The 11,777-nt window shown below is 37.4% G+C and overlaps 3 protein-coding genes across 3 annotated transcripts; 1 reads left to right on the top strand and 2 right to left on the bottom strand.

Moving 5' to 3' along the window:
* Positions 1–1,202: 1,202 nt before the first annotated feature.
* On the bottom strand, positions 1,203–2,519 carry LOC111429655 (probable xyloglucan endotransglucosylase/hydrolase protein 23). Its single transcript, XM_023065598.1, has 3 exons — positions 2,062–2,519; positions 1,775–1,968; positions 1,203–1,691 (listed from the first exon to the last, which is right to left on the bottom strand). The coding sequence occupies exons 1-3, from the start codon at positions 2,326–2,328 to the stop codon at positions 1,283–1,285; spliced, it is 870 nt and encodes a 289-aa protein (XP_022921366.1). The 5' UTR covers positions 2,329–2,519; the 3' UTR covers positions 1,203–1,282.
* A 2,190-nt stretch (positions 2,520–4,709) lies between these two features.
* LOC111430143 (xyloglucan endotransglucosylase/hydrolase protein 22-like) lies at positions 4,710–6,051 on the bottom strand. The gene is made up of 3 exons (XM_023066322.1): positions 5,693–6,051; positions 5,412–5,605; positions 4,710–5,302 (listed from the first exon to the last, which is right to left on the bottom strand). The coding sequence occupies exons 1-3, from the start codon at positions 5,960–5,962 to the stop codon at positions 4,900–4,902; spliced, it is 867 nt and encodes a 288-aa protein (XP_022922090.1). The 5' UTR covers positions 5,963–6,051; the 3' UTR covers positions 4,710–4,899.
* Positions 6,052–8,950: 2,899 nt separating this feature from the next.
* Positions 8,951–10,332, top strand: LOC111429683 (probable xyloglucan endotransglucosylase/hydrolase protein 23). The gene is made up of 3 exons (XM_023065623.1): positions 8,951–9,205; positions 9,297–9,490; positions 9,855–10,332. The coding sequence occupies exons 1-3, from the start codon at positions 8,951–8,953 to the stop codon at positions 10,243–10,245; spliced, it is 840 nt and encodes a 279-aa protein (XP_022921391.1). The 3' UTR covers positions 10,246–10,332.
* The last annotated feature ends 1,445 nt before the right edge of the window (positions 10,333–11,777 follow it).

The raw sequence follows: 11,777 nt of genomic DNA, 5'->3' as shown, positions 1-11,777 counted from the left end.
GATGATTTCAGCATTGATATGAGATCTTTTGAGTAATAAAAAAGAAAAAAAAATCATGAGAGTTTATGATGAACAATGTCATACTATTGTGAAGAGTTGTGGGTCTTAATATGATATCGGAGTCATGTTTTTAACTCAGTCATGTCAATAGAATCCTCAAATGTTAAACAAATAAGTTGTAAGACTCGAGGGTTTACTTTGTTCGAGGGCTCCATACAAGGAATCGGACTTCGATCAAAGAAAAGGCTATTCGAGGACTCCATAGGCCTCAGGAGAGGCTCTATGGTATACTTTGTTCAAGGAGAAAATTGTTGAGAATTGTGGGAAGAAAGTCCCACATTAGCTAATTAAGAGAATGATCATGAGTGTACAAATAATATATCTCATTTGTGATGTAAATGGTATACAAAGACAACTAACAGCTGCATACATGCCACAGTAGAACGGAGTTGCGGAACGAAAAAATAAGTAGTCGACTGGACCATGCATGTGTGGATAGCCAAAAATAGAACTCCAAAAGAAGCTTGGAGTAGAGTAAACCCTTCAGTTGAGCATTTTAGAGCTTTTAAATGCATCTCTCATGTTCATGTTTCAGACAGTAGAAGAACTTTACTAAACTGTATGACAAGAGTTTGAATTGTGTTGGGGTGAATTATAAGAACTAAGATCTCTCATGGGTTCACATCAACCCCAAACAAAAACTCAAAATCAATCTCATCCCACGTCAACCCTTTTGAGGAAAGCTGCAAACAGGAACAAGAATAATGAAAAGGGTTGTGATATCGAAGTCCCGGTAGAAGTTAGCAGAAGAGGTATAAAAGATGGGGAATTGGGAAAGAGGAGGGAAGTGGAGGGTGGAAACAGGGCATTGGGAAGTGGCGAAGGAGGTGCCATAATACCCCCATTACGCCACAGAAGAAAAAGACGCGATTTTTGCGACTAAGCTCGCGCAGGCTTTCCGCCAGCAGACGGTGCCTTCTTTGGCACCAATTGCACCAGCTGTACGTCGCCTCTGCCATTCACTAAAACCATCGGTCTTCGCACATTATAAATATACATCCTCTCTTTTGTGATAATTTAAAAATATTACATCAAACTCAGATCAAAACAATAAAAAAAAAATGGAACTTGAGAACTTTATTATATATAGTGAAATACGTTTTGAAAACAAGGACAAGAGAATATTACCAAAACACGTAACATTACATAACCCCAAAACGAAAAAATGAATAAAATTTAAACGTAGGCTAAACCCATAAAGGGAAAAGATCAAAAACAGTGTCTATGGCAAGCTGCACTCTGTAGGGAGGCCTTGAGGAAACCTCTTGGTGTCCGTACAATAGTTGTAAATCATATAATTCTTCTGCACCCATTTCAGTCTCTCTTGACTTGCAGAGTCCATCTCTTGGGACAGCCATGAGTTCTTGGCAATGGCATTCCCCGACCCCGAGGGGGGGCTGCTGCAAGAAGAGCCCCCCGACGACCAAACGCAGGCCTCGGCCTTGAAGTTTCTGTAGGAAGCAGTGAAAGGAGCCTTTGTCCAGTCCGTCTTCACCAGCCCTCCTCTGGTTGCCCAATCGTCCGCGTTCCATAAGCTCGAGTATATCCTCATTGGCTGGGTCTTAGGAAATGGCACGCCGTTAGATTCCCAGTTCTTGAATTCTCTTATTGGAGTTCCATCCACAGAAAATCTGAAAGTTAAAACAGAGTAAAAGTCAAAACAGAGCAGCGAGAAAAGGGAGGAAATGATGAACATAAGATGATGGGTACGAACATAATGCGAGTGGGGTTCCAAAGAATGGAATAAGTGTGGAAATCAGCAGTGGGGTCGAACCAAAGATGGAACTGTTGCTCTCTGTTGCCTTTGCCTTGGCTAAACACATTGGTGTGAAGAGTGTAAGGGTCGCCACTTAGATTCCCCAAGAACTCGAAGTCTATTTCATCCCATGTGGATCCCTTCGAAGACAACTGCAAAAACCCACCACAAACGAAGTTTAATTATTAGCTTTACACAATCACCAAGTTTGGGAGGGGGAAGTTCTAAAAAGAAAGGAGGGTTACATAATAGGCAGTGACAGTGCCAGCGGAATTGCCAGCCACAAGCTTGAGTTGCATATCAATCTTTCCAAACAAGTATTCGTTTTGAGACTGGAAGCCGGAGCCTGAGGCCTTGTCCAGGGAGAGAGTGAGGAGTTCGCCATTGTTGACAATCTTGGCTCGCCCATCTCCCCACGTGATTTGAAAATCTTGGTTGAAGTTGGCTGAAGAGAGAGCAACAAGGGAGGCAGAGACAAAGAGGGTAACAAGAAGCAGAGTTGTGGAAGCCATTTGTGGTTGAATGATCCAATGATTGAATGATTGTGAGTTGCGATGGGATTTTGAGTGTAATTTATAGAGAGAAGATGAAGGTATTGGGAATGCAAAAGCAGAGGAAGGATCCTACGAAACTCCCCATCAAACTTCAAGTGCTTTTGGTGGCACTGTCCCAACGCGGTTTTGCATTGCATTCCTCCTAAAATTGCCCACCCCCTACTTTAACAATTATGCTTCCCCCTCTTATCACAAATATTTCGAAATGTATCCTACTTTATTTCCCTCATCTTAATTGTGATCCATCGATATTGCATGCTAGCTAAGCATTATTTCGAATATGCAAAAGAGGTTAGAAATCACGACTCTCTACAATGATATGATATTGTCAATTTTGATCTTAGAGCCTCCGCTTGAGGTCTATGGAGCTGTTGTATAAACTATATCATTTGTTCGACACGTAGTCACTTTTGACTACACGTTCGACGGTCCCAACTTTTTTATTCAACGTTTGAGGATTCTATTGACATGACTAAGTTAAGAACATGACTCTATACCATGTTAGAACCATCGATATCAAAAGTGTATATTGTCTATTTTGAACATAAACTCTAGTGACTTTAGTTTTTGTTTGCCCAAAACACTTGGTATGGAGATGTATTTATTTGTTTAGTTAACCAATATTGACTCTTTCTCAACAATCAAAAGATTCATATAAACATGTCTCATCAACCAAGTTAAAAGCAAATAAGTGAATGGAAGAGGAAGGCGGTGCGGTATGCGGTAGGGCCAGGGCAGGCATTTGGGTTTGGTGAGTGTAGGCCCAGGCCACCGTCGAGGGTTAGTGGGTGAGTTGCAGGGCCTACTCCCACAACTGGGCGGCTTCCTACTACCAGTTCCTATTCATGCTTATTGTCGGCCCAACTCAAAATAAAGGTTTAGTGATTGCGGAAGACAGAGGTATAAAATTATGATATACCCTAAAACTCAATAAAAATATCAAAATTGGTTAGAATGTTTGTGTGTTATACCAACACGAAGGCAGCCCTGTTGCCTCTTGGGTTGTTTCGGGTACAGCTTCCGGGCTCATCACCGTGCAAGATAAAAAGGGTTTGATGAAGAAATAAGAGTTGAATTTGTGTCGGTGCTGTTGGGGAGCGGGAAAGGATGAGGAATTGAGAGCGCCCACCTCGGGTTCGTGTATCAATGTCTATATGTGGACCAGAAAGAAAGGGTTGGTGATGATCTTCTGCTTGAAATGGACTACCAACAATCATCATAAATGCCCTGGACACACACAGGGGAGCATCCTGCATCAACAATTATTATATTCACGCTTTCCAATATATATATATACATACAAACTAGTACTCACGATCATTTGAGAATTTACGGGAAAAAATGCTTCTATGTAACAAGTATTATCCGTAATTTGTGCTATCGTATTAGAATCATGTCCTTGATTTAATCGTGTTAATAGAATTGTCAAGGGTGGGATTTGTTTGAGGGCTACAAAGAAAAAAAAAAAGAGTCGAGCCTCAATCAAAGGGAGATTGTTCTTGAGCTCCAAACCATAAACAAAACTACGAGAGCTTATACTTAAAGTAGACAATATCATACTATTGTGAATATTCGCGATTTCTCATAATAAGAATGGCTTGTAGCTGGAATTATCTAGATATTTGCTTATAATAAAATATCAAATATGATAAATTATAATTTAGTAAATACATAATTTGCATCATTATTGAAGTCTAAAAAAATTGTCGGTCCAGAGATATTTTATTTCTTTGAGGATTTTTTTTCACGTGTTTTTCCTTTGAATGAGATTTTCCAATTATTACTCTTTAAAATCTATTTATTACAACAATAAATTTTCGATTTTTCTTTTGAAAAAATGTTTCTAAATTAACGTGCTTTTGAAGACTGTGTTTAGATCTAAATACTATGTATTTTTTTTATTACCCTCTTAATTTTAAGAAAAGAAAAAAAAAACATTTTAAAACCACCAATTCACCACGTGACTTTATGACAAAATTAATGGTCCAACGTAGACCTTATAATTTTGATATCATATCAAAATATAGTCGCCCACTTTATGCTACTTCGAATAATTTTTTAAACTTTTTTTAATTTAGTTTCTTGTCATATCCCCCACTTTTAATTCAAAACTTTGGTTATAAATTTAATATTTCATTTTAACAAAATTTAATACAAAAAAGTTGGCTAATAATTTGTGACGGCTTGGTAACAAAAGAGGATTGGATTGACACGGTGGATTTAGCGACTAAAAGTCCCAACACGTATCTTATTGTCTCTGACACATTCCCCGGATGTCCGAAGAAATTCATTTAAAAAAAAAATTAAGATTTACTTAATTTGATAGCTCTTTTAAGGAGTTAATATTAAAAAGGACTCACAATTATTATTGAATTTTCGAAGAAAACAGAGCAAATAGGCATAGCCATGCAAAACCAGATATGTATCTTGTAACACCATATTGTTTATACGTAATCGAGTATAATAAGATGATAAACTAAAATTTGTACGGCAGGCAAACCAAATATGCATCGTGGGGGAGGGCTGAATTTAGGCGGCGGTGTTGAGGGCACACTCAGGAGGGTAGCCTTGAGGGAATCTCTTGGCATCAGTGCAGTAATTGTAAATCATGTAATTCCTCTGAACCCACTTCATTCTCTGTTGTCGGGTGATGTCCAGATTTTCAGACAGCCATCCTCTGCCGCCAACACGGGCTCCAGAGGAACATGATGACTTGCCGGCCGACCAAACGCACACGTCGGCGTTGAAGTTTCTGTAGGAGGCAGTGAAGGGAGCTCGGGACCAATCTGTCTTCACTAGCCCTCCTCTTGTGGCCCAGTCGTCAGCGTTCCATAGGCTCGAGTATAGTCTCATCGGCTGGTTTTTTGGGAACAGGACGCCTGATGATTCGTGGTTCTTGAACTCTCTGATGGGCGTGCCGTCCACTGAGAAGCTGAAATCAACAACAACAAAAACAAAAAAATTTCAGTTCAAAACTAGATTGGGTTATTGGGTTAATGGGTTAATGGGTCAATGTTTTTTTTTGTTGGTATGATTCTTACATGATCCCCTGTGGATTCCAGAGGATTGAATAGGTGTGGAAATTGGCAGTGGGATCAAACCAGAGGTGAAATTGTTGCTCCCTATCGCCCTTGCCTTGGGTATAAACATTGGTATGAAGAGTATAAGGGTCACCGGTGAGATTCCCCAAGAATTCAAAGTCAATCTCATCCCACGTCGAGCCTTGGGATTTGAGCTAAAAAAAGAAAGAACCCAACAGAGAAAATCAGCTACTAACTTCAAATACATGTAAATAATACGTAATGTGTGTAAAGAGGCATACATAGTAAGTGGTGACAGTGCCAGCGGAGTTGCCAGGCACAAGTTTGAGCTGCATATCAATTTTACCATAAAGGTAAACATTCTTGGACTGAAAGCCAGAGCCAGAGCCTCGGTCCAAAGTAAGAGTAAGAAGGTCGCCGTTATTAAGAATCTTACCTCGACCACCGCCCCAAGTGATCTCAAAATCTTGGTAAAAGTTGGCACCTAAAACAGAGGAAACAAAGAGGAGGGACAGAAAGAGTAGCAGAGATGAGAAGGCAGCAGCAGCCATGAGGTGGGCTTGTTTGTGGTACTTGCAAGTGAAATGGTGAACGTGGGGAATGTAATTATTAGTGTGTGTTGGAGTCTGGGGAGAGCGGGGGAGTTATTTATACAAGGAATGGGAAGGGGGTTGCGTATACAGACCCAAATTGTGGGGCACCAACTGTGCAGTAGTAAGAGCTGGACACAGATGGCTATGAATGCGTGGGACTACATCAAATTTTGCTCTCTCAATTCTCATAATGTCCATCCCAAACGATCAAACCCTATGCATCCGATAGAACAAGGTTTCCACACTCATAAACAACGTTTAATCTTTCCACTAGTAGATATTGTCGCTTTCCTTTCTAGGTTTCCCTCTCCAACCAATATAAGATCTCACACCTCTCCCCCTCATCTTTGTAAAGCTACCGGAATGTTAATATGAGTGAACAAAATAATATGAATTATTCACCGGTTGAGTGTACTTAATGCAATTTGGCCCCATAAAGTCATTTTCGTTTTCCTTTCATATGCCTACCTACTTGCAAGCTGGCCTTCCTCATTTCATATATTACCATTTTTCATCCACCCCCTAACTACTTGGATAATTTAAAAAACCCAACTTTACGGTTACATATTAATTATTATCATTAATTTATATTTATAGTTGTCTATAAAGTAGCTTTAGAACACCCCCTTTCAAGGCGCTATGCACATCATGTCTTCTTCTTTTCTTTTCTTTTCCTATTCTTCACCACCTTACTCCACTCCACAATTCATTAAAACAACTTAGATCTATATATTATATGCCAATAAATATTACACCAACTTAGGTTTTCATTAATTCGTTACACAATTATTGTAGTATCTTAATCTTACTATAAACTATATTAACCATGTTTTCTAAGAATTAGATGTTATCAAAGACGGCCCCATCTAATTTATATCGGAGGGCCAAACTCTAAATATTTAATAAATGCACCTGCATCAAATTTTGTAAATAATATGAGTTGTTTAATTAGATAGGTGATTATATCAAATATCAATATCACAAGTCTCCATGAGATAAAGAAATATCAAATATAATGTATGAGGCTCTTGAGGCTCTTCATGCATTCTTTAGCGATAAACAAGCATGTCTTTATCGATGTGTGTTTCGGATTTGATGTTATTTTACATAAATTAGCTGTCATGAAGTTAATTGCTTGATTTGATGGCCACTTGTCAAGTCTTAATTATATATATATAATTTTAAAAAAATCTATCATACATTTGTTTTATAATTTGTACTAGATTACTTATTTCGTGAATTAAAACCAAAATTTATGTGTTTCACGTTAAGATACGAACATATACCTAATTAAAAAAATTTCATTATTTTATGTCTACATTTACCTAACTTTAAAGTTATGACATTCTCGTTTAATTAGTATAAATTAGAAAATGAAATAGAAATAAATGATCGAGCTTTATTTATTTTTATTTGTTAGTTTTGTCGTGTATTTATTTAAAAGAAAATTGACATTATTATGGGTATGTTTAGTGGAATTTAATATTAATGAATTAAAAATATTTTCAACGGATGTGACTTATGGTCCAAAGAAAATTTGGTTAAAAAATAAATAATAATAACTTTTAAATGTGGTTTAGTATTGAGGTAAAGGATAAGGATAAGGATAAGATGTGGAATAAACAATAAAATTACATGATTTGTTTTTATAAATAAAATAAAAAGCGAGAATCATGATTGATGTAAAACAGCACTTTACATTTAAATTAATAAATGTAAATTTCGAAATAAAATTATATAATTATGACTCTTATCACCGCTTTTCCTTTCTTTTATTTTCTACCTTTATCTCTATATTCTAAAATAACATTTATTTATTTTTACAATATCTTCTCAAATTCTTATTTTAAAACGATTAATTGAAAAAAAATAAAATAGTAAATTAATATTCACAAATACTTTATATAAAAATGGTTATTTTAATTTATGAAACTTATTTATCCTAATATTATTTTACCTCTTATTCTTTAATTGATTAGTTGAAAATAAATTGTATTATATAGATAAAAAGGAAAAAGGGTGTAAAATATATATTTTTTTAAAAAGGTTATTTTCTCTTTTCAACCGTGCGTGATTTTAATGGCGTCATGGCTTCGTTGAACTTTTAGCTAGATTTGTCTTCGCCAATCAAACACAATTAGTTCAAATTCAAATTTGTTTGCTCACAAATTTTGCTCGTGTATGTCTGTAACACAACAACGTTGCATCTTAGTGTTGTCTTGATTTCCAACATGATCAGCATAAAGCCATCTTCTTGGAACAGCTCAACCATATTGTTAAAATGGCTGACAAGTGAGATTCTATGGTTGGGTTGAGTTAGTTATGAATTGGGGAGACGGGGTGTCAAGCCAGCGCCAACTTTCGCTGTATATGGTCAGGCAGCAACCAACCTGGTCCAGGGGATTTCATGAAATTAAGGTTGGCCATCCTTTGTGCGCATTTTTTATTTTTATTTAATTTTTAATGTAAATGGAATAGGACCATTAGAATTAAAAATAGACACACAAAAATGGTATTCCATATGTCGAAATTGCTCTGATTCCCATGTGTACAGAGACACCGACCAATCAGATAACCTCCCCTTTCCCCCTCTTCCTTCGTATGATGTTATTTATTAGACACAAAGACAAGGTCAAAATCCGGACATGGGTCGGCAAGCCAAAACCTAGTCATTTGCCAAATGGTGCTAATATTGCTTCTCCAACAACCATCTCCCACCATTTTTTGTCTGCTTAATCATGCCTGAAAACCAAAACCATTCCTTTTGAATGCCTCTGACCTTTGTGTCTTCGCCTTCTTTCTTGCCATCCACCTGTTCTTTCCCACTTTTACCTCCAACAACATACAACTTTCCAACATTCTCTCGAGACCTAAGTTAAACCCCGCCACACGGGACGGCTATAAAAACCCACAAATTATTTATTCATTATAATTCACTAAAACAAAATGGCTTATTCAAAATGCCTGCTTTTGATTATTGTTCTATTTCCTTTCGTTGCTGGGAACTTCTACCAAGAAGTGGACGTAACTTGGGGAGATGGTCGAGGACAAATCATGGACAATGGCAATCTCCTTGCGCTGTCTCTTGATAAAGCTTCTGGATCAGGCTTCCAGTCCAAGAATCAATATCTCTTTGGCAGGTTTGATATCAAAATTAAACTTGTACCTGGCAACTCAGCTGGCACAGTCACGGCCTATTATGTAAGAACAACCCTCTTTATTGTTGTTTTTATTCTATTACGATGTCGTTTGAATTAACCACGTCGATTTTTGTGTGTATGTTTTATTGTAGTTGCGTTCGCAAGACTCGTTGTGGGATGAGATAGACTTCGAGTTCCTTGGAAACTTGAGTGGTCAACCTTATATTGTGCATACCAATATTTATACACAAGGACAAGGTGATAAGGAGCAACAATTCTACCTTTGGTTTGATCCGACCGCTGATTTTCACACCTACTCCTTCCTCTGGAATCCTGCTCATATAGTGTAAGTTCACCCGTGTATACCATTTGTTGTTGAGCGTCTCATTTCTGTTCTTTTCTGATAAGTGAGGTTGGATTTGTTGAGAGGGAATCCCACGTTGGCTAATTTAAAGAATGATCATGGTTTATAAATAAGTAATACGTCTCGTGAGAGACCCTTTTGAGTATTGCAAAAGAAAAGGCCTGCTTCGAGGTTTATTGGGGAGAGTTATAGTTCTGAACAATATCATATCATTGTGGAGAGTCGTGGTTTTTACTTCTCTCTTATTGTACATGACTGTAGCCAATATTTCTCACTTCTCTTCTGTCTTTGATTATTTGTGTTCATCTAAGTTGAGTGGGTACATTGTTATGGAATATGGTGTTAGGTGGTATGTGGATGGGAGGCCAATAAGGGAGTTCAAGAACATGGAAACCAAGGGGGTGCCATATCCAAAGAAACAGGCAATGAGGGTATACGCGAGCTTATGGGACGCGGAGGAGTGGGCGACAAGAGGAGGGCTAGTGAAAACGGACTGGACCAAAGCACCCTTCACGGCTTCCTTCAGGAGCTACAATGCCAATGGATGTGTGTGGAGCGATGCAGCGTCGTGGTGTGGCCAGAACTCGACGCCGTGGCTATCGGAGGCGCTTGATTCAGGCAGCCAGAAAGTGCTGCGATGGGTTCGGAAGAAGTATATGATTTATGATTACTGCACTGATGAAATGAGATTCCCTCAAGGCCTTCCTCGGGAGTGCACTGTCCGCACCAACCCATAGAATTAGTGCAACACTTAGATCAACACAGTGAAACTTTTTACACGTTTGTTTTTGGCGAAAGATTGATTCTTTTTCTCTCTCCTCATGTTCGTGTGGGTGCTTCATTTTAAGTAAATAAATAAATAAATAAATATAAGATTTGGCTTCGCATTCGTGTATATTTCCTGTTGGATACAACAGTTCCACGTGGCTAAATATTTGATATATATATATATATATATTTTGAAAATAGTGAAAGTCGGCTAGAGGGGAGTGGTAGGTAAGTGCCGAGGGAGTTGGTATGGGCTTAGTTTTGAGTGGGTTAGGAGACGCAAGTGTCGCAGTCATGTTTGTTCAAGGCGTATTCTCTATGGCCGCATGTCCATGACAATTAAACCCTTTATGTCTTTTCATGTTCTTTACTTTTGTATTTTTAGGAAACATGAGGTTTCAAAAAAATCATGTCTAGACCTACCAGACACGACTCAGAATGTACTGTAAGAATATATGACTAATTGTCAACTTCTCTCTACCAAGAGTTATATACTGTGAGCCATGTCAACTTCTCCATGTCAAAAGTTATATACTGTGAGCCGTTGTTGTTACTCTCTTGCTTGCATATATAACGTATCTTTCAAAATCTCTCTTTCGAAAACCTTTCTCTACTCTCGTTTTCTAAAACCTTCTTCTTAGACCAAGACCAGAGGCTCAAGCATAGGTTGTTTGGCCGTAAGCGACATAAGAACAAATTGGATTAGCTCACTTGTCGTTGGAAAGTGAGTGCTGCACAATCGCAAGTCTGCTGTTATCAAGAGTGCAATTGTGACAAGTAATATCATAGCTTTGTTAGCCCAATAACATAGCAAATACCGAAACGTCATACTTTTTAGGAATACAAAAATAAAACACTATAATATGAAAAGACATAAAGAGTTTAACTTATTATGAACATGCGACCATAGACAACACGACTTGGACGAGCATGACCGTGACACGCACCACGGTGAGAGATGGGTGCACACTACAAAAGGCAAACAAAGAAACACCGAAGACGGTGGCTCATAGGAACCCGCGTAAGAAGCTTCATCTACTATCTTCTACCTGCATCTCCAGCTGGATCCCATATTCACCGTCCCATCCCTTATTATTATTATATTATTTCTTTCTTCAATATTTTTAAAATTTAAACTATATTATATTCTCCATTTTTATTCCATGAATGTATTTTCAAATATATATATATATAAATAAAAGTATATTGATTTATTATTTACAAGATTATATTGAAAGATAAAAATTTTAAAATAACTATTTTTGAAATAAATAATAATAATAGAGGATAAATTATTGAAAGAATTTAATCCCTTTAAATTACTGGTTCGAAATCTAGATTTATATTTTTTTAAAAATAAATGAAGAATTTCATGAAGAGAGAACGAGAAAGACTTTTTCATATTCACTCGAAATTAATTGGAAGACGCTGCAAATAACTGAATCAATACACAGCTGTTTTCTAAATTCAATTTTATTTTGGAAGACTATTTCCTGTCCTT

The sequence above is a fragment of the Cucurbita moschata genome, unplaced genomic scaffold (assembly GCF_002738365.1).
Source record: "Cucurbita moschata cultivar Rifu unplaced genomic scaffold, Cmos_1.0 Cmo_Scf00032, whole genome shotgun sequence".
NCBI lineage: Eukaryota > Viridiplantae > Streptophyta > Magnoliopsida > Cucurbitales > Cucurbitaceae > Cucurbita > Cucurbita moschata.
Note: the sequence above shows the minus strand (reverse complement) of the source record. Positions and strands in the feature narration are given on the sequence as shown.